Below are 24,213 nucleotides of genomic sequence, written 5' to 3'. Positions count from 1 at the left end.
TAAAGCTTGCTCTGTGAGCTTCTCCCATGGATGTACATTGTGCTTCTTTGCACAATCGAACCACATAAATCTCTGTTTTTTCTTTTTCTTTTGATTAGCTTCTAATTCTTGTTCTGATGTGTTCTGATTACAGCTATTTTCGTTAAGAGTTCTATTAACACTTAATGCTTGATTGTTTGGGATCTTAGCATCTTGTTGGTCTGATTTGTGATCTTGGGCAGTGTTTGGGTTGCTAATCTATTTCTACAGCACCCAATTCACTACAATTATGATGGTAATAAAGATATATGAAAGAAAGAAGCTTAAAAGAGTTTCATTATTAATTTATTTTTTAGTCATCAACGTGTTTTTATTCTTATTCTTTACTAATTACTTGCTTTCCTACAATATTAAGAGTTAGTTTTTTTTTTTTTTTTCTAAAGCACCCAAGATTAGTAAGTCCAACTAAATCCAGTTGAGGCTGGAAACAGTGCAATATTTTTTTAGAGAGAAAAAAAGAAAGAAAGAATTTATTAGGTGACCAGCTAATTAGACTTACTCGATTAATTACTTGAAAGTCATTTGATTAAGTCGTTAGGCATATGCAACGCAATGTTGCAATTATTGGATTACCGAAAAATAAAAAAGATTACACATACATTGAAGGAAACGGCATTACTTTGTCTCAAATTCCGGGTTCTTCCATATTCGAGCCAGCTGGGCAAGTGATTTGGTAGAAGATCCATCTGGGCTCAAAGCATTTGCGGCTGCATCCTTTAGTGCTCTCATCTTCTTCCTTAGCAACTTCCCTTCTTCTCCTTGAATCAAGCCCTTTGCATAATTGGCTATATCTTCTCTGCCCACCAGACCATTTTCATTGACTTTGACCCTAAATGAGACCTTCAAATCATCAGTCAGAAGCACAGCGTTCATCTTTTGTTCTGAATAGAGTGGCCATGCAATTATTGGCACACCGTGCACTATGCTTTCCAAAATCGAGTTCCATCCACAGTGACTCAAGAACCCTCCGGTCGAGCCATGGCTCAGCACCTGAGCCTGAGGAGCCCAAGAGGGCACCACTAGACCCACCCCTTTAGTCCTGTCCAGGAACCCTTTCGGTAAAAAATCAAGAGGATCTTTCATGCTCTGGACGCTAAAATAAGTGGCATTTGCTGCTTCCTCGTGTGGGCTCTTAGCAACCCACAAGAATCTTTGCCCACTCATTTCAAGTCCTAAGGCCAATTCATTTAACTGCTCCTGTGATAGCGTCCCACCACTACCAAAACAAACAAATAGAACTGACTCACTTGGCTGCTCATCCAACCACTTCAAACACTCGAGGGATCTATCATTATTAGTCTCATTGTTTGATCCGGTCTGAATCAACGGTCCAACCGGATAAACCGGAGGAGGCTTAAAACTCGATTCTCCTTCCATTAAAGCCTTGAAAGGCCCCGTTTCCAATTCCATAAAACTATTAACCATAATCCCAGCTGCTAACAGATACTGTTTGCTAAAGCTTAAAAGAAATCGATATGTCTCATTCTTTCTCTGTTGGAACCCATCTGCAAAATCACGCCCGTGAACCGGGACACATCCGGGCAACTGGACCGGTTCAGGCATGTCCCTATACTCACAGCTAAACTTAACATCAAGCTCAGGTAAATGGAAGAGAAAAGACAGTGCCATGGCCGTTGTAGTAAAGAAAACATAAGCAGGAACACCGACTTCATTTGCCACATCGAACGCAGCCGACCCAAAAGGATCAACAACTAGAGCAACTAGCCGAGTTGACTCGGCTAACACCTTGAGAGCATCCCTTAGTGAAGAAAGGGAGCGAACGAGGGTGAGGGTGATCCGAGTTTCTATCTGAAAGTCGTCAGGCAAGTCATCAAAACTCACAGGAGGAAGAAAGATGGTGGAAATGGAAGTGGGTAGGGATTCGAGGACCTGTCTTATTGTTTGAATGGATGAGCCTGTGCCATCATCGATGGTGGGGATGAATATGGTAACTAGAAAGTTGTATTGATGTACTAGTCGCTTGGCTAACTCAACTAGGGGAATTAGGTGACCTATGCCTGGCGTTGGCACCATGGCTACATAGGCACGAGGTATTTGTTTTGATTTTTGGGTCTCCATTTTTATCGGGTTTCTTTTGAAGTAGTGATGTAATTGAGATATATTTTCTTCTGGGAAATCAAGGTTTGTAACTAAGTATATGGAGGGCAAAACCTTGTCTGTGTTGGGTGCACTATTCTGATCAAGTGGTTTGCACAATTATAGAGGAACATCTAATTGGTCTATGAGTCCCATAATAAGAACCAGAAATTTTTTATTTTAATTTTTAAACGTTATGAATTATTTGCATTATTGTGTTTCATCGTGTGGACCCATAAACCGACGCACGCACCACATCAACCGCAGAAGTCCTTCTCTACATAAATTCGATGTAAACTACAAAAAAAATTGATCTATTGTGATGGAAAAAAATTATCTTTATATATATAAAATCTGTCACAAAATAAATTTAATGACATACTATATATCGTTGTTTATGTGTCGCATTTGCCACCGTCACTAATACATTTAGTGGCAATTAGTAAATAATCGCAAGTATTATGTGTCACTAATACACATCTTATAGTGACAAATATAAGTTTATGACAAGTAAGGACAAAAGCAAAAACCTGTCACTAAAATCATATTTTTAGACATATAAATCTGTCATTATTTTGATACTAGGGGCTATTAATGTGTCATTATGTTGATACTAGTGACTGTTAATGTGTCGTTATTTATATAGTTAGAGATAATTAAATTAGTCATTGATGATCATTGTTGACAATGAAATGTGCCACTATAGATTCAATTAGTGACAATTTATTTAGTCATTACCAAATTAAATATGACACTTGAATGTATTGCTATTAATATCATTAGTGACAATTAATTCAGTCATCTCAATAGTGATGTAAAATTTTGTCTCAATGAATATATTAGTGACATCAAATCAGTTATTATATATTTAAATTTTGTAACAATTTAATCTGTCACAAAATATTTGTCCCTAATGTTTGACATAAGAGATAATACAATCAATGCATATGTGACAAGCGTGACTGATTTTAATTTATCATCATATGAATGAAATTTAATAAAATAAATACATAAATATTATAATATTATTTTCTTATTATATAATTGATATGATACTTCTGATGTATTCTAAAAGTTTTTCAAGAGTGATTCTTACATATAGTTTGCAACCTATATAAGTATAGCGGAAGCATTAAAAGTCATAAACATAAAAATGTTTATATAATATACAAATCCTCACACAACATAAGATTTTAAAATGCAAAAAAATTACAATGAGTACAAAATTTAGCAAGCAAACCAGTTTTTTACTATGTCAAACTACATACATATTTATATATATTGCAAATGCATGATATGCAATTGTTTGTTGAGAATATCGTAAAATAAATCCATCAATATCTCATACTTTCACATTTTCTTTCAAATCACTTATTTTAACTACATTTATTCAATTATCGCTTAGTAGGTTTCTCACTGAATATCTAGACTTTCATATAACACCATTTTGGACTTCACGCAAGCATCCTTCACCCACTTCTCTCTTAACATAATATATAATGTATCTAGTAAAATAAGTAATGAATTCAAGCACCCAAGGAAAAAAAAAAGAAATTTGTTTACTTTCATCCTTAAGAATTAATTCGCTAAAAATCCACTTTCTCATTTTATAAAAGACAAAATGCACATTCATGCTTATTCCAGTAGCCCTTCACATATACATATGTCCATGTATACAATCACACTTAACACATAACAATACATGACATAGACACATGGGTAAAATCACATAAATTCATATCCATATACATAACAAAAATAGACTTTTCAATTATGTCAAACACATACTTATTTTTATTGTAATTCATTTAGAAGCTTGGTTTACTTATTTCTTCTAGAGTCCATAAGTAACAAAAGTGTATCAAAATCTTTGGTCTAAAATGAATATATAATAAATATTCTCTTAAGATACACGAATAAGATCATAATTATAAAATCCAATGTCCTCAAATTCCTCATTATAAACACCTAATAAACTCAGCCTAAAAAAATCTCAATACTTGTTCTAAGATGGAATAGGCCCTATTCTCTAATTTTTAATAAATTATTCCTTTATCGGAAAAAAAAAAATCTTCAATCTTTTAGAGAACATGCTGACATATTGAAAATTTAGAATAAAAGTTCCATACCTTAATTCCTTCAAAAACTACTAAAAAATATTTTTGTTTCAGACTTCATTAAAACTCTCAAACTATTTATTGTTTTGAACATACTCACTTTAAAAATACAAAACAATTTATCCTTTTATCATAATAATCATGAAAAGTTTCATAACCATACTAGACAAATATACAAATCACTATTCCAAATTTCATAATTTTTAAAAAAATCTAGGTATTGATAAAATGATTTTGCAATTCATGATCTTCACCAGAAATAGAAATTTCTAAAGTTTTAAGACTTGCATTTTAAAAATCATAATAAATTGAATTTTTATATGATTAGTTTTTTTTCAAAACATTCTTGAAAATGTCTAGTTTAACATACAAAACACAAAATAAATACTAATTTGTACTAATTATTATGATTTTGGAAGCAACCCATTATTAGCATATTTTCACGCAAAATCTAAGATACTGCTCCTACTACTATTATCTTATCATGATTTTCTATTCATTCATAAACACAAAAAATAGACTCATTTCTTTGATCTCTTTTCTCTTTCCATTGATTTACTCATGGTCAAACTAAGAAGAATAGTTTTTTTTTTCTTCTCTTCTTCTTTTCTTTTCTTTTATTTTTCTTCTTCATCTCTTTACTGCTCTCTCTTTCTCTCTCTCGTAAAATAGAGATATCATCTTTTTCCCTTTATACTTAAGACAAGGGAAAGAAAATAAATACTTTAATAAAATAACTAAGATACCCTTGATCAATTTGCTAAAATACCCTAGAAAAATAAGGGGTATTACAATCAGAGTGAAAAAAATTGTTATTGATCTTGGACATAAAAGCAAAAGGTGGATTATGAAAATGAAAGCAATAGCATAGTTTATCGAATATTAATTGGTATCAGTATGATGTACTATTACTTGCATGCATTTGTTTATTATCAGCGTATTCATAAAGAAATCTGTCATTTTTTATAGTCTATAGTTGTTGTGTTGTGTATCCGGTGCAATACATGCTGATCACAAATTAAGATTCTCTCATAATTTTATCTTTTAGTAGAGTAAATAGAAACATGTGATTGAAAAACATAAATATACTCGGTTATAAGATAATTTTATTCACTGACCTTTGGATACTATCTAATGGATAAAGTACTTTATTTTTTTTTATTTTCCCTTTCATGCATACTTTAAGCTATTTTACCTTCTTTTATTTTTGAACTAGTTCATTATATCAATATTAGAAGTATGTGTTACGTACATGAAAGTTGTTTATGCCGAAAAATGATACAAAAAATGTTTTCTTGATCAATTTGGGTATCATAGATAGTGGTATCACCTCATCCTTCGTGTAAACTTGAGTACGGATGTCCTCTTATTTTTGTGGATCACCCACTTAATTAAGTGACCCCTTTTAGACTTACCTGTTCAACAATGGATCTTTTAAGTGCAATTTCTTACTTGCTTATGGTTGATATGGTCGAGATCCATCAGCTGCAAATGAACTAATCAAGTTATCCCTAATTTTAATAGACATAATACATAATAATTTGTTGATTTATTGTCCAACTAAAAAGCTAATTTATCATAACAAAAGTATAATCAAAACTCAATTATGAATTGAGATCTCTCAATTTTGCATCATTTACTAACTTAGCTTTATGTGTCATTTGTAGGCTTGGAAAGGAAAAAAAAAAAAAAAAGGCCCGAGTTGTTCCAGCTAAGTTCCCGGCGGGGGGGGGGGGGGGGTGGGGGGGGGGGGGAGCTGCCTAATCCTTCACATAAGGGTCTGAACAAGGGATTAAGCAAAAAAGCTCGGGCCAGACCCAACCCTCTATTTTTTAAATAAAAAGTAAAATATATAAAATAATAAGAAAAAAAACTTAAATCCTTAATTCATAAATTTATGATAATTCAAAAACCCTAAAATTAAAATGTTGGGTTCTCTCTTGAACCTTAATTAATTAAGAGAATACTTAAATTAGAGAATCTAGTACTAAAAAAAATTAAAATCTATAAAATTTTATTTACTTCAATATCTTTATTTATCATTTTATTTTGAAACTGTCACTTTCTTTAAATTATTACTAATTATAATAACTGTTGATTATTAACTCATTATAAGTTTATAACAATTTAAAAATAATTAAAAAAAGTGAAAGCCCAAGCCCAAGCCTGTATTTTGCCATCCTTAGTCATTACATACATGTACAAACATATGAAATATAAAAATGATGTCAAAACTGCTAAAGGAAAAAAAATAAAGTACAAAAAATTTACTTTAATTAATATAATATATGATACATATCTTTATTGAATTGGTTCATGCCCCCAATTTTGTCCTCGATTTTATACATCTATTATTTTCCATCCCAATTTTGTAATCATTTTTACACATCTATTATTTTTCTATCCCAATTTTATACTTGTTTCTACACTTTTATTACTTTCTTAACTTTTATGAAATGTTGTGAAAATCAGTTTACAAAGTGGGGCAAAATGAGTAGAAATTGGTTCATTGAGTTTATTGTTTGGAGGAAAAAGTAAGGGGGATTGCCAATTTCTCCCCTACGGTAATTAACATATACCATTTTTCTCCCTGCTGTTTTTTTACTGGCCAAAAACCTCTCTGATAGCATAAGTTTACAATATTACCCTAATTTTCAACAACTCTTTTATTTATATTTATTATCAATTAAATAAATGACATGAATAGAAACTAAAAAAAATAAGCATTAAAAACAAGAAATATATGTTTTGATATGAGAAAAAAATTAATAATAAATTTTTTTTTGTACTTATTTTTTAAAAATTTTCTTATAATAAATATATAAGAAAGTTATTATAAAATGATAAAAAAATTATTATAAGAAAATTTGAATGACAAATAAAAATTTATTATAAGATAAATTATAAAATATTTTGCCTATACTTTTTACATTTAATTTTAAATATTACAAAATTTTTATTATAAGAAAATGTTCACAAAATAAATAATTACAAAAAAAATTTATTATTAATTTTTTTCTCATAGCAAAACATATATTTCTTGTTTTTAATACTTAATTTTTTTATGTAGTTTCTATTCATGTAATTTATTTAATTTATAATAAATGTAAATAAAAGAGTAATTAAAAATAAGGGTAATATTGTAAAATTATACTGTCAGTGGGGTTTTTTGGCTATTATAAAAACAGCAGGGGGGTAAATGGTATATGTTGATTACTGTAGGGGGGAAGTGGCAATCCCTCGAAAAAGTAAAGTAGCTTGAGCTACCTTTCTATAAAAATTTTTAGGTTTTTTTCTTTATTCAAAATAATAGAATAGTTACATATTTTGCATAGACCTTTTAGTCTTGAAAAAGTGAGATGTTGCACATATGTTTTAACTAGATTTTGGTGGATCCAATAAGAACAAATACATCTATTTGAGGTGGGATGAGGCTGCCTTTCTAAGCTTGTAGTGTGCTCTTGCAAGAAGGAGGAGGATAGTTGTGTGAGTAAGATGTTCAGCAAGGGGAATGAAAATAAGATGAAAATGGAGTAAAAATCACCAGACCTTGAGCTAAGAAAACCTGCAATACAGAATAAACTGAGGTTAAAGGTGGAGCTAGCAGTGGCCTACAACCACAGTCCGACACCCAAGTAAAATTTTGGATGTTAAAATAGCAACATCAAGTCTAAGGGATCTTAAAGCTATAACAATGGTATTTTTGCTCTTAGAAGAAGAAGAAGAAGACTCTAATTTTTTGAATAATGAAGAAGTTATCATTTTTGAAGATACTATTGAGCTTTTGTAGAGTGTGCTTAAGGGTCATTTTAGTCCTTTTTAATAGTTGACCCCCCTTAGGTGAGGTTGTTGAAGAAATTTGCATTGTGGTACCCTGATGGTGACACCCGTGACTTGAGAGTCAAGAAAACCTTAGCCACTTTTTTACCTCCTCAGTAGGGCATGTGGCAGCCTCTCTCAGTCTTGTGGTCTTACTGCTTTTTAGGGGATAAAAAAGGATAGCTGAGGTGGATTTCTTTCGTTACTCGGCCGAAAATCTTTATTTTTATTATTCTTAGCTAAAAGGAAGAATTTTTTTTTCTCTGCCATGTCGGCATACACTGTTTACGCTGGCCCAAACCACAAAATTCTAAAACCTAAAAGTGTATTTTCTTGACCTCCACTGGTGTCATTGCATGCTGGTAAAAGTGCTATCTTCTTCATTTGTTTTTTTCAACATAATTCATTTTCTCTTAACTCAGGTACTTAGACCTGTACATTATAAAGCGTTATTAGGGGTTGGCAAAAACTTTATCAAAATCGAAAAAATTATGTTTAGTTCAATTTTTTTTATTTGGTTCAATTTTTTTAAGCGAATGCATAGATATTGAACTGAACCATTTGGTTTGGTGAGATTTTTGGATCAAAAGTTGCAAAACCCAAACCGAACCAATAATATCGTTTAAATCCTTGTCTTTTATAAAATTTAATATGGTTCAATGTTTAGCAAATGTTGGCATATAGATAATCTATTATGTCCTAATATTTTTTGTAAACTTTTCAAAAAGGTGCTTGACCGAAAGTCAACATGACAAAATATCATTCTAGTCCCTAATGTTTTGGTATAGCACATAAAGTTATTTCATTTGTTTACATTTTGGTCCAAAAGTTTTGATATTAAAAACAACAATAATTATTCTGAAAGTTCTTCATTTTAGTCTAAATTCTTGCATTTTTTTGGCGAATAAAAATTTTTAAATTATTTTATTTTTTTTATTATACATTGATTATAGTAAACCTTGTGTGTAGGTTAACTTGAACCGAAAAATTGATTTGTTAATTTGAACCATTAAGTGAACCGTTACTGAAAAATTAAAATCGAACTGAAAAATCGATAACAAATTGAAATCGAGTCGAATTGAACAATCGGGTCTAGTTTAGTTTTTATTTTCCTTAAAGACCGAATGAGTTTTTAAATTTCGAACCAAACTAAACTGAAATTGAAAGTTTATTCCAAAATCGAAACAAACTGAACCGAATCAGTGCCCAACCATAAATGTAATGCCCAAAACTTTGACGATTGTAGCACTGTAACTGGGATTTGCTATACCTTAATTTTGGTTTTTGCCTCTTTCTCATTCTCTAGTTGAGTTTTTTTCTCTTTTATAGTTGGAATTGTTGTTGTTGGAATTCTAGCCTCGTCCACAACAGCGTGCTCCATTTTTTCCTTGGCCTCTACCTTTACCTCGAGACCATTGTCCTATCTCATTGCCTTAGCTTGTTATCTTCTCATTGCTTGGCATCTCAAAGAGCTGCTCATAGATCTATTGCTTTTTCTTATGCTTCTCTTTGTAGGCTTACGGTGAACCTTGAAGTTGCTTGATTATAACGGCCTTCAAGTCTTTTATCACTTCAGTTGTCACAACTATGTGCTTGAATCTTAAGCTTAATGAGCAAAGTATCTTTTCCATAATTTTTACATCTTTGATATTCTCACAGTTTCTTTTTAGTAGGTTTGAAATTGCCAGAGCTATTGAAAAATAATAAAAAATGGACTCAGCTTTGCGCATCTGCAATGATTCAAATTCACCTCTTAGAGTTTGGAGATGCATCTTTTCCACTCTCCTATATCCTTTATAAGAGGTTTGAAGTTTTTTTCCATGCTTTCTTGGCTGAAGTTGAACTCGAAATCTTCTTAAATCCATCATTATCTATTGTTTGATAGATAAGGAAGAGAGCTTTCTTGTCTGTATTTTTTGAATCCTTTAAACTATCCTTTTAATGTTGAGTCAAAGCAAGCCTCCTCTTCTTAAATCCATCATCGCAACCTTTTTCAATGACTTTCCAAACATCATGAGCTCCAAAGAGGGCCTTCATTTTATTACTCCAATTATCGAAGTTGCTTGCTTTTAGTGATGGAATTTAGAATGGTGCCACACTATTATTTGCCATAACTTTTTATAGAGTTGAAATTTAAAAATTTTGGTTGCATAGATGGATTTAAAACATCCAAAATTCTAGGGAAGGATTCAAACCAAAATTTCAAAATTTGGTCAATGGTCTACGGTCAACGATTGATGGTTAGTGGTCAACAACTGAGGTCGAAGGCCAATTGATTAGTTCGACTCGATTGACTTGGCTCGATTATGGCTCAATTTATTTTAGTTTAGCTTGATTCAATGCGGTTCACCTGGTTCAGTTTGGTCCAACTGAGTAAGTCGACTTAGTTTCAAGGTTGAAAATTTTGGCAGCATGTATGGGCACATTCGGATTTCGATCAGGCTGGTTTTTCCAGTTCGAAATCCTCTTGTCAAGATCTTCGATTAGATATGCTACAATATTCTATAGGGCACTAGTTATTAGTTTGGATACCACTCTGTTGGAGAATTTGAATGATTAAACACTCGAAATACTCTTTTTTTTTTATGAACTCAATACAATTCCTCAATTACAACTCTTTTAGAACTAAGAAAGTTTACTACTTCATGTTGCTTAAACCAACTAAGAAAAGAGGTATTTATACTTGCTACAACTTAATAGTTTTTATATGTTATAAATATTTATAAGGTAAGCATTTGATACATAATTTATGGAAAATAATTTGATAATATCATTTTTTGCCATTTAACATAATATTTATGCATAAAAAAGTTGTTATCTATTAATAAAAGAGTTTGTTTAAAATTCAAATTGAATGTATGTTAAGTAATTAGTACCAAATAAAATTTGAGATCCCACAAATTATAATATAACATCTAATAATTAGATAGGAATAAATACATTTAATGGGGGTATTTGTGAGAAAAAATTAATTTTCCATTCAGAGATAAAGATTAGGAAATTTTACTTTTCCATTCCGATAAAAATGTCATATAATAAGACTTCATATATAAAAGCAAATAAGTCAAAATATCAAAACATCTTAAATTAAGCTTAATTAATATTTTAGACATAAAACAAACAACCCGTAAGTCTTAACTTAAGATATGAGATCTTAAGATATGAGATTTTGGAGCTTAACATCACTCCGACAAATAAGAGATTTAGACACCATCGGCCATATCACTCACTCATGACGTAATTTGCGTTTTGAGTTTATGTTTTTATTTTTTTAAAAAATATCTGGCTTAATGAATAATAACTTCCAACTTTTTATTCGTCTTCTCCCATTTTCAGTTAAAGTTCCCCATCATAAAAATAAAAATGTTGAATGGGAACTTGTGAGAAAGTCTTATTTTATTTTAATTAAACTCTTATTTAGTATTGAGATATTGTAATTTTTAAGCTATAATTATTGTAAATAAATTTTAATTATAAATATAAATTAATAATATTTAATAAATATAAATTTTAAATAATAATTTTAATAAAAATTATAAAAATATTATAAGTTTGAAACAAATCAAATTTATTTATAAATCAAGTAATTAATATTTATCAAATTAATTAATAAATTACATTAATTTTTATCAAATATTTTGATATTTTACCAACCCAATCTCAATAGCAATGTCACACCGTTACCGTATAAATCGCTTTACGAGTTACTGAACCACAACCACAAGCACAAGATTCACCGATGACCGATCATCCTCATCTTTTGGGATGAAGATATTTGAGCAAGCCAACTACAAAAGAGATGCACGTTATCCACGATTCTAAAAACTATTGATTGTCATTGGGTCTTTCGTGGTGGGGCACAAGCACATGATTCACAATCATCCTCTGTTTTAGGGTTTTTAGATTTTTTTTTTCCCCATATTGGCGGGCACAACCGATGTTTTCTTTTTATCATTGGAACATAATTTTCACCTATAATAGATGAGTTGGATAGATTAAGATAAACTAATAAAATTCTTTTTAGTATCTTATTAGATTTTAGTATTACATTATTTTTCTTTCAGACATAAAGAATTGTAAGTGACCGAATTTGTGTTTATATTGTGAGGCATTATCCTAACTCATGTTCTGTATTGTCCTAAGTATTATATTAAGCCTAATACGACCTTGTATTTGCGTTGGATGTGACTTTGACTAAGATTATACTTAAATTTTCCTAAAAACAGTTGCTATATAGTCAGGGCTTATTAAGATGTATTTAGCATAAAATGTGGAAAACAGACAAATATTATTAACCACTAATCACATGTTGCTCAATACACAGGAGCAGGTCAGATCATAAGATCAATTTTATCCGAAATACTATGCCCTCTAATCTTAAATATCAGCAGAAAATGTGCAAGGGAAGTCATGGATTCGTGGCACATAAAAGCTCAGGTATAAATGCATTGTTATTATGTTAATTGATGAACTACTTGGCCTCATCCCTATACCATCTTATGGAGATTTATTCTATATAATGATCATTAAGATAAATGAAAGAAAGAAGCATAAAGTGTTTCATTTTACTATTAATTTTTTGGTCAATGTATTTTCGTGCTTGTTATTTATGGTGAGCACTTATACTTAACCCCACCATGGCAATAGAAAGTTAGAAACGGTGCGTCCATGGTGCCATATGGAGACATCGTTTCTGCGTGCATGATGGCTATTTATCTTTTTTTTTTCTTTTTTGGATTACCTACTTTCCGAAAATTTTAATAGGTATTTTTTTTTATTTCATGACTTTTGCAGTAGGTCCAATTAATATACAATTTACCTGGGTAATTAAATGATTAAATAAAATTATTTGAAAAACTATAATTCGACATAATATCTATTTATTGTTAAAAATTGACTTGTAAGAAGCCGAAGTCCAAATATTTTTAGATTAGGCTACATGTAAAATTTTAAGAGATGCTAGATATTAACATCACTTTAACAAATAAGAGATTTAGACACTGCCGACTAGCATAGTAAGTTTATTGTTGGAGTTGTGAAGCTCAAATATGAACCTGGGGATTTGTATGACATGTCGATTGTTTGTCATGAAGTATAATGATTTGTCGTTTGAATTAGAGTTCAGAGAAGCTGAATGGATTAAACGCTATGTCGGCTGGATGTGTTAGTAATGCACGTGATTCATCATATGATTCACTAATTCAAATGGCAGCCACATCTGCGTTTTAGCTAGCAGATTGCATGAGCCTTTGACAAGTGTCCCAGAGCTAATTCAAGAATTGGTTATTTCAGTTAGATCACGCGGGAGGCTGAAGTTGGCTAGAAACCCAGGAACGTGAGCTGACTTCTGGGGGCTCTTTCATCTGGTTCTGAGAGAAGTATAAAAGATCCCAGGCTCTGTTACTAAAGGCATTCTATTGAGTTGTATTCACTCTTCATATGTGTAACTTGTTCTCTGGAAATCAGTAAAAGCTTATTTCTCTTTTCACAGTGGATGTAGGCAAGAAATTGGCCGAACCACTATAATCCTTGGTGCAAGTATGTGATCTGTCTTTTATTGTTTGTGTGGTTGGGTTTCAAGTGCTTATACGTAATTCTTGTACAAAGCTTGGTTTAGTGTTAACTCCAGATCAGGGTCAAGTTTCATAGAGTGGGTCTTGGGGATTCCAAGTTGATCTTGGAGATTGATTTGGATTCAACAAATTGGTATCAGAGCCTATCTCTGGTTTCTTGGTCTTTGCAATGGCGTCAACTAAACTGGAAGTGGAGAAGTTTACTGGCGAAAATGATTTCCACCTATGGAGGCTCAAGATGAGAGCTTTATTGGTGCATCAAAGGTTGGATGTTGCACTCGATGATGAATCAACATCCAAGAAGCCAATGAAAGTAACTGAAGAAGAATTATCTGAGGTTCTTGATAGGGCACACAGTGCAATAATTCTAAGTCTTGGGGATGGTGTACTTAGAGAGGTGGGTGGAGAAAAAACAGTAGCAGGTTTATGGAAGAAACTTAAAGACTTATACACAAAGAAGTCAATGGCTAAAAGACTAGCCACCAAGAAAAAGCTTTATACCCTGCAGATGGAAGAGGGATCATCAATTACTTATCACATTGATGCTTTTAACAAGATCATCTTGGATCTTGAAGACATTAATGTGAAGATTGATGATGAAGACAAAGCCATGATTCTGCTCTGCTCTCTGCCGAGTTCCTATGAGAATCTAGTAGATACTTTGATGTATGGAAGACAGACTCTCGCTATAGGAGATGTAAAAGAAGCTCTGAGTTCCAAGGCTGCAATCAAGAAAGAAACCAGGGATGGAGAAGGGTTGACAGCAAGAGGAAGAGCTGAAAGTAGAGAGACAAGTAAGAACAAGAAGAAGAGATCAAAATCCAGGCCAAAGAACTTGAAATGTTTTCACTGTCATAAGGAGGGTCATTTCAAGAAAGATTGCCCTGAATTCAAGAACAAGAAGAAGAGATCAAAATCCAGGCCAAAGAACTTGAAATGTTTTCACTGTCATAAGGAGGGTCATTTCAAGAAAGATTGCCCTGAATTCAAGAACAAGAAGAATAAAGCAAAGGAGAAGAGTGGAGATGCTGCTGTTGCATCAGAATTTGAAGAATCTGATGGCTATGACTCTGCTGGAGTTCTAATAGCAACTAATGCTCAAACAAAAGGTAATTGGGTTTTAGATTCTGGTTGTTCCTTCCACATGTGCCCTAATAAAACTTTATTCACAAACTATGAGACCTGTGATGGTGGGGTAGTGGTAATGGGTAATGATTCAAGCTGTAGAGTGGTTGGCAGAGGTTCAATTAGGTTGGAAATGTTTGATGGCATGATTAGGGAACTGAGGGATGTCAGGCATGTGCCTGATCTCAAAAGAAACCTTATCTCCCTAGGAATGCTGGATAAAATAGGATGCCTTGTTAAGCTTGAGCCAGGCACTTTAAAAGTCTTGAAAGGGTCAATGGTTGTGATGAAAAGGAACATGAGCAATGGTTTGTATGTGTTACAGGAATCAGCTATTACAGGGGATGTTGCTGTGTCAAACCAGAAAACAAACAAAACCATGTTGTGGCATATGAGGTTAGGCCACATGAGTGAAAGGGGCTTGGTAGAACTATCAAAACAGGGAGTCTTAGGAGTAGATAAGATAGAGCCTTTGAGATTCTGTGAAGATTGTGTCCTAGGAAAATCTTCAAGGGTGAAATTCAGTACTGGTATCCATAACTCAAAGGGGACTCTAGACTACATTCATGCTGATCTGTGGGGGCCTACACAGACAGCTTCTCTAGGTGGGGCTAGGTATTTCTTATCTCTTATTGATGATTTCTCAAGAATGGTTTGGGTATTTAGTTGAAGAGCAAAGACAAAGTGTTTGATCAGTTTAAGAACTGGAAAACTTTAGTTGAAAATCAGACCAATAGAAAGGTGAGAAGACTGAGAACAGATAATGGGTTAGAGTTCTGCAATAAGGACTTTGATGATTTCTGTACAAAGCATGGTATAGTTAGACATAAAACAGTAAGACACACTCTACAGCAAAATGGATTATCTGAAAAGATTAACAGGACCCTAATAGATAAAGTTAGGTGTATGCTGATCCACGCTAAGTTACCCATGAGTCTATAGGCTGAAGCTCTTGATACTGCTTGCTTCATAGTAAACATGAGTCCCTCTTCTGGAATCAATTTCAGAACCCCATATGAGCTCTGGTCTGGTAAACCAGCAGACTATTCTCAATTAAGAATATTTGGCTGCCCAGCCTATGCTCATGTCAAACAAGGGAAGTTAGAGCCCAGGGCCTTCAAATGTGTGTTCTTAGGATATTCTGCTGGTGTGAAGGGTTACAAGCTGTGGTGTACAGACATGAAGCCACCAAGGGCAATAATCAGCAGGGATGTGGTGTTTAATGAACATGAAATGCTTCAAAACTCAGCTACTGAAAATCAACCCATTGAGAGAAAATCAGGTGGTGACAAGAAGAGTTTTCTTGAGGTGGAGTTTCCAAGCTCTAGCACAGAAGCTGATAAAAAGACAAGGCCTGAGAATGCACGTGGAATAGATTTGCCTGAACGAGAAGATGAATCAGAAGGTGAAGATGACCTCAGAGATTATCAGCTGGTAAGAGATAGAAAGAAAAGAGAAATAAAGCCACCTAAGAGGTATGCATATGCAGACTTGATTGCATTTGCACTATCAGCAACACAGGGAATAGAAGAAGATGAACTAAAGTCTTACACTGAAGCTGTCAGTAGTAAGGACTCAAAGAAGTGGATTGCAGCTATGAATGAAGAAATGAGATCACTGATCAAGAATCACACCTGGGATCTGATTCCAAAACTAGCAAAAAAGAAAGTTGTTGGCTGCAAGTGGATTTATAAGATCAAAGAGGGTATACCAGGAGTTGAACCGCTTAGATACAAAGTCAGGCTGGTTGCCAAAGGCTTCACACAAAAAGAGGGAATTGATTTCAATGAGGTTTTTTCCCCAGTGGTAAGACACTCTTCCTTGAGGATCTTGTTAGCACTGGTTGCAGTAAATGACATGCACCTGGAACAGATGGATGTCAAGACTGCATTCCTTCATAGTGAATTTGAAGAAATGATTGTAATGGCACAACCAAGAGGTTATGAAGATCCAGCTAAAGCTGACTATGTGTGTCATTTGAGAAAGTCTCTATATGGATTAAAGCAATCCCCGAGACAATGGTATTTGAGATTTGATAAATTCATGGCTGAGAATAGCTTTCAAAGATGCTCTTATGATTGCTGTGTATACCACAAAGATTTGAAGGATGGGGGTAAGATCTATATGTTGATGACATGCTTATAGCATGTAACCACATGGATCAGATAGATAAACTGAAAAAGTAGTTAAGGAATACCTTTGAGATAAAGGACCTTGGAGCAGCCAAGAAGATTCTTGGAGTAGAGCTGCTGAGAGATAGTAAAAAGGGGATACTAAAACTGTCACAGCACTGCTATATAAAGAAAGTACTTGAGAGATTTAAAATGGTGGATTCAAAACCAGTTCAAACTCCTCTAGCTGCTCATTTCAGGTTGTCTTGTAATCAGTGTCCAAGAACTGAAGATGAAAAAGCTAAGATGAGCACAACTCCATATTCAAGTGCTGTGGGATACTTGATGTATGCCATGGTCTTAACAAGGCCAGATATCTCCCATGCAGTAAGTGTAGTTTCCAGGTATATGGCTAATCCTGGAAAGGAGCACTGGAGAGCTGTAAAATAAATCTTGAGATATCTCAGTGGGACTGCTGATTATGGCCTCATCTATGGTACAAAAAGAGGTACAGAAGTTGATGTTGAAGGGTATGTGGATGCTGACTATGCAGACGATCTAGATAAAAGGAGGTCTCTGACATGCTATTTGTTCACACTCAGTGGCTGCACCATAAACTGGAAAGCTTCACTACAAAGTGTTGTTGCTCTGTCAACAACAGAAGCCGAGTACACTGTGTTGAGTGTTAGAAAATGTATATTTATAAAGGAGAAAATCGTCATTTTACACTACAAGTTTTATTAACACATTTAATTTTATGAATTTAACCTTCTTTTGATTTAATTCCGTGTGTTTTATTTTAATTAAGTATTTTATGTATTTTAGGGGCATTATAGTCATTTCACAATAAAGGAGAGATCAGACTGCAAAACGGACATCACTTTTGAACTCAGAACGGTCGAAAACCTTAGGAGGAGCATAAAAAGAAAAATGACACTATTCACATGTACGGTACTGTATACGTTACTGTTTACGACACTGTTCACATAGATGGACGATGACGTGGCATTGACCGATGATGTGGCATTGACTGATGAGGTGTCACGATCCTGTTGGGCTAAAATTCTTATATATTGTTGATGGTGACGTGGCAACATATCAGTGGACGAAAAATCTCGCGTACGGTACATGCATCACACAGGATTATTGTCAACCAAACCGCATTACTGTTCATCCGGGTCAAACCGTGTTACTATTCATCCACGTGGTCAAACCGCGTACTATTGACTGATGACGTGGCGCAATCCTGAGCGTCCAAACTGTTTTTAATCTGATGGCCATGATTTACTCCATGTATCTATAAAAAGGGGGCCTCTCCCCCCTAATTTGATATCTCTGAATCCATTTTTGGGATCCATTTTCTGTAATTCCCTCTCCATCTTGTATTTTCTTCGTATTTTAATAAATTTCCATTTTGCCCCTAGTTCAATTATGAGTAGCTAATTTCTTTTCAAGCTTGGGTTGAAGGTGAAGTCTCAACATGTGTCATGGGCTTTATTTGGTAAATTTATTTTCTCTTCCCCTCTAGTTTTTGTGGATGTTTTGACTTCTCGTCGACAAATAATACTAATTTTGTCTAGTACCGCCTTGGTTTCACTGGCCCTTTAGTACAAGGTTATTATTATTTGGCACGATAAGCCCTTAGCACCATATTGATTAGAGCGTGGTTCATGAGATGTGGATTCCCCCCTCATGATTTAGTTGACATTAATACGGATTATTTAGCCCATGATGCATGTTGATACGGATCCAGATACCCAAGTACGTTATTTCAATAGAATTCTCTTCAATTTATTCTCACCATTTCAATTCCAAATTTAGAATTTATTCTCGCCATTTTAATTTAAGTTTTAGCATATTCCAAATCATTTCCACCATAAATCCAACAACCCATTTACAAAATTAATTCTATACACAATTAAAATCCACCTCCTCGTGAGATCGACACTCGTCACCATTAGTCTATACTACAATAGATTCGTGCGCTTGCGAGTACATTAAAATTTGCACAACACACTGCAGCTGCAGAAGCCTTTAAGGAGGCAATATGGCTCAGAGGAATGGTTACAGAATTGGGATTTGAACAAAGACAGGTGGTTGTTCACTGTGACAGTCAAAGTGCTATTTGCCTAAGCAAGAACCAGGTGCATCACGAAAAGACAAAGCACATTGACATTAAACTTCACTTTTTCAGGCTGGAGGTGTCTAAAGGAGTGGTGAAGCTGATAAAGGTTCACACTGATAATAACCTTGCTGATATGTTGACAAAGGTTGTACCAGTTGCCAAGCTGGAGTTCTGCATGAACTCAGCTGGTATCTGTAGGCTATAAAACTGCAGGGATAAAGTGGAAGGCAGAAACTGAGGAGTAACTTATTTGAGTTCAAGGTGGAGAATGTTGGAGTTGTGAAGCTCAAATCTAAACCTGGGGATTTGTATGACATGTCGATTGTTTGTCATGAAGCATAATGATTTGTCGTTTGAATTAGAGTTCAGAGAAGCTGAATGGATTAAACGCTATGTCGGCTGGATGTGTTAGTAATGCACGTGATTCATCACATGATTCACTAATTCAAACGGCAGCCACATCTGCGTTTTAGCTAGTAGATTGCATGAGCCTTTGACAAGTGTCCCAGAGCCAATTCAAGAATTGGTTATTTCGGTTAGATCACGCGGGAGGCTGAAGTTGGCTAGAAACCCAGGAACGTGAGCTGACTTCTGGGGGCTCTTTCATCTGGTTCTGAGAGGAGTATAAAAGATCCCAGGCTCTGTTACTAAAGGCATTCTATTGAGTTGTATTCACTCTTCATATGTGTAACTTGTTCTCTGGAAATCAGTAAAAGCTTATTTCTCTTTTCACAGTGGATGTAGGCAATAAATTGGCCGAACCACTATAATCCTTGGTGCAAGTATGTGATCTGTCTTTTATTGTTTGTGTGGTTGGGTTTCAAGTGCTTATACGTAATTCTTGTACAAAGCTTGATTTAGTGTTAACTCCAGATCAGGGTCAAGTTTCATAGAGTGGGTCTTGGGGATTCCAAGTTGATCTTGGAGATTGATTTGGATTCAACATTTATTTATTTACTTATTTAAATTTTATTTGACTTAAATGCATCATGATTATTGTACTTCTTATTCAACTCGCCCACAAAGAGAAAAAAATAATAACAAAAAAGTGAATGGGACTTGTTGGAAACCCTCGTCTACTTTTAAAACTCTTGTCTACTTCTAACCATCATTATCATATGACCCAGAGCAAGCACATCATTATTCTTTAATCACCCTCTCTATTTGGTGATGAAGATAACTCGTTATTCATAATTTTTAAAACTTATTGATTATCATTGGTTCTATTTTAGTAGTAGGGCAGAAGCTCAAAAAGTGAACTGGTCCTTACAACGACAACAACAAAAGAAAAGAAAAGAAAAGAAAAGAAGGGTGTCCAAAAATTAAAAATCTTTTTTGAATTTTATCAGTTTGAATTGTAGTGGTCAATTAAATAAGTTGCTTGAAAGTTACTTAGTCACGCCAAAGACACAAAAGTCAAGAGATTTTGCCATTATTATTTTTAAAAGTGTCATAATAGTATAGTCATGACGCATCTAAATTTATATAGTACAAAATGTGTGACAGGAATAAATATTATGTTCTAGTCCTAATTAGCAAAAAATTTGCAAAGAAAATCATTGTTTATAAATCATAGGCATGGGTGCAGTCTTATTATGGTAATTAATGTGCCTCAATAACATTTTATTAAGAAGTATTATGATGGTAATTAAGATATATGAAAGAAAGAACTTTGAAAGGGTTTATTTTTTAATTAATTTTCTAGTCATAAACGTGTTTTTACCCTTGTTATTTACTAATTACTTGCTTTACTATATTATTAAGCGTTAATTCTTTCTTTTTGTTTTTCTGGAGCACCCAAGATTAGTAAGTCTGACTAAATACAGCTGAACTAGATATTATTAAGAGTTAGATACAGTTGATGCTGGAGACAGTGCAATATTTTTTGGAGAAAGAAAAAAAAAGAAAGAATTTAAGATTAGGTGACCAGCTAATTACACTTGATTAATTACTTGAAAATTGTTAGATTAGGTCGTTAGGCATATACCACGCAATGTTGCAATTATTGGATTAGCAAAAAAATAAAGAAGATTACACATGCATTGAAGGAAACCGCATTACTTTGTCTCAATTTCCGGGTTCTTCCATCTCTGAGCCACCTGGGCAAGTGATTTGGTAGAAGATCCATCTGGGCTCAAAGCATTTGCGGCTGCATCCTTTAGTGCTCTCATCTTCTTCCTTAGCAACTTCCCTTCTTCTCCTTGAATCAAGCCCTTTGCATAATTGGCTATATCTTCTCTGCCCACCAGACCATTTTCATTGACTTTGACCCTGAATGAGACCTTCAAATCATCAGTCAGAAGCACAGCGTTCATCTTTTGTTCTGAATAGAGTGGCCATGCAATTATTGGCACACCGTGCACTATGCTTTCCAAAATCGAGTTCCATCCACAGTGACTCAAGAACCCTCCGGTCGAGCCATGCCTCAGCACCTGAACCTGAGGAGACCAAGAGGGCACCACTAGACCCACCCCTTTAGTCCTATCCAGGAACCCTTTCGGTAAAAAATCAAGAGGATCTTTCATGCTCTGGACACTAAAATAAGTGGCATTTGCTGCTTCCTCATGTGGGCTCTTAGCAACCCACAAGAATCTTTGCCCACTCATTTCAAGTCCTAAGGCCAATTCATTTAACTGCTCCTGTGATAGCGTCCCTCCACTACCAAAACAAACAAATAGAACTGACTCACTTGGCTGCTCATCTAACCACTTCAAACACGCAGGGGATCTCTTATTAGTCTCATTGGTTGATCCGGTCTGAATCAACGGTCCAACCGGATAAACCGGAGGAGGATTAAAACTCGATTCTCCTTCCATTAAAGCCTTGAAAGGCCCCGTTTCCAATTCCATAAAACTATTAACCATAATCCCAGCTGCTAAATGATACTGTTTCCTAAAGCTTAAAAGAAATCGATATGCCTTATTCTTTCTCTGTTGGACGGGCTCTATAAAATCACGCCCGTGAACGGGGACGCATCCGGGTAACTGGACCGGTTCAGGCATGTCCCTATACTCACAGTTAAACTTAACATCTAGCTCAGGTAAATGAAAGAGAAAAGACAGTACCATGGCCGTTGTAGTAAAGAAAATATAAGCAGGAACACCGACTTCATTTGCCACATCGAACGCAGCCGACCCAAAACAATCAACAACTAGAGCAACTAGCCGAGTTGACTCCGTTAACACCTTGAGAGCATCCCTTAGTGAAGAAAGTGACCGAACGAGGGTGAGTATGATCCGAGTTTCGATCGGAACGTTGTCAGGCAAGTCATCCAAACTCACCGGAGGAAGAAAGATGGTGGAAATGGAAGTGGGTAGGGATTCGAGGACCTGTCTTTGTGGTTGCATGAATGAGCCTGTGCCATCATCGATGGTGGGGATGAAGATGGAGACTAGAAAGTTGTGTTGAAGTACTAGTCGCTTGGCTAACTCAACCAGGGGAATTAGATGACCCATGCCCGGCGTTGGCACCATGGCTACATGGGCACCGGGTATTTGTTTTGAGTTTTGGGTCTCCATTTTTGTAGAGTTTCTTTTGAAGTGATGTTATTGACACACGTTTTTTAAGGAAAATCATGGTCTATAACTAAATATATAGAGGGCAAGACGTTGTGTACGTTGGGTGCACTACCATGTTGAAGTGGTGCGCTCAATCGTAGAGGATCATTTAATAGGTCCATGTGTCGAATAATAAGAACCACAAAACTTAAAATATGTAATAAGAACCACAATTTTTTTTATTTTAAATGTTCAGAATTTTATTGTATTTAGGATATTGCTAAGTCACCTTTTTACATATTTTTGAATGGAATATAAGTTAGAGCAACTGTAATTTAACAATTATCTAATTAAAATTGTCATTAAAATAAAATAATTGGCAAAATCAACTTTTCTCTTGTTTAAGCTATCTCATCATTTTGAATGAGTGTATTTTAATTAAGTCCCATGGAGCTTATAAAATATGAATATTCTTAAAGATAATACATATAGGTTGTTTTTGGATGAGTTTAGTATTTTGTTTTTTTTTTGTTTTATTGTTTTTTAATTGTATGAGTAGGGACTACGATGATTTTCTTTTTTTAATTGGAATGTGGGTTTTACATTATAAATTCCTTAATTAGTAGATTAGTTCAAATCCGTAAATTCCTTTAGAACCTCATAATATTTTAGTGTTTGACTTTTTTTTTTCTTTTGGGTTATAAGAAATTCATAGCAAACGTATTTGTATTAATTTGTTAGGCTCTGTCCTAACTTAGGATTAATTTCTATTATCGGTAACAACTTTTCCATTATAGATATACAATTTATGTTTCTACACAATGTATGTTACGGAAATTTATTACATGTAATAATAATGCAGTGACCAATAACAAAATATTTGTTGCAAACAACAGAAACTAGTGGTGGATGCGTGGTGCAAATGTTTTAGCAAAGAATGTTCTTGCAAATGTAGGAAAAATTCCTACAGGGAAAGAACTTTGGGAGAAGTTAGAAAAGTTGTATCAGACAAAGAGCATTTCAAATCGATTGTACCTGAAAGAGCGATTTCACATACTGCGAACGGCTGAAGGTACAAAAATTTCCGATCACCTTAGTGTTCTCAATGGTATTGTGTTAGAACTAGAAGCCATTGGAGTTAAAATTGAAGATGAGGACAAGGCGCTTAGGTTACTATGGTCACTTCCAACTTCCTATTAACACTTGTTACCTACTTTGATGTACAGGAAGGAGACAGTAGATCTTGAAAAAGTTCCTAGTACTTTACTCTCATAAAAAAGAAGACTGAGTGGTGAAAGTACTGAAACTACAGATGTCTCGGCTTTGGCAATTGTAGAGAATTGGAAGAAAGATAAATCTAAGAAGAAAAGAGTTTGCTCGGGGTGTGGATAATCGGGGCACTTAAAAAGAGATTGTCATAGTGGAAATAGAGCAGGATTGGCAAGTGGCTCCAAATCATATACTGATAGTATTGCTAGTGGTAAGTATCTCATAATCGTGGGAGATGATGATCCCTTGTAAAATAGATGATGATGACATCCTCATGGTATACCGCTAGTACCATGAAATAAGATGTTTTACTACTAGCGGGTCCACAAGATTTGCACACAAGGCATGGTTTTGATGTAGAGTGTGTAGTGGAATTTATGTCGATGGCTGATGAATTTCCAAGAAAGCCAACATGGAAGTTGCACCATAAATTTTAGCAGA

General features: G+C 34.2%; 1 protein-coding gene across 1 annotated transcript; it reads right to left on the bottom strand.

The window, feature by feature from the left end:
- Positions 1 to 546: 546 nt before the first annotated feature.
- LOC102613178 (hydroquinone glucosyltransferase-like) lies at positions 547 to 22,580 on the bottom strand. Its single transcript, XM_006480409.4, has 2 exons — positions 22,047 to 22,580; positions 547 to 1,640 (listed from the first exon to the last, which is right to left on the bottom strand). The coding sequence occupies exons 1-2, from the start codon at positions 22,522 to 22,524 to the stop codon at positions 655 to 657; spliced, it is 1,464 nt and encodes a 487-aa protein (XP_006480472.2). The 5' UTR covers positions 22,525 to 22,580; the 3' UTR covers positions 547 to 654.
- Between the last annotated feature and the right edge of the window lie 1,633 nt (positions 22,581 to 24,213).

This window comes from Citrus sinensis, chromosome 6 (genome assembly GCF_022201045.2).
Source record: "Citrus sinensis cultivar Valencia sweet orange chromosome 6, DVS_A1.0, whole genome shotgun sequence".
Classification (NCBI taxonomy): domain Eukaryota; kingdom Viridiplantae; phylum Streptophyta; class Magnoliopsida; order Sapindales; family Rutaceae; genus Citrus; species Citrus sinensis.
The sequence above is the reverse complement of the archived record's forward strand: the minus strand, read 5'-3'. Positions and strand labels throughout refer to the sequence as shown.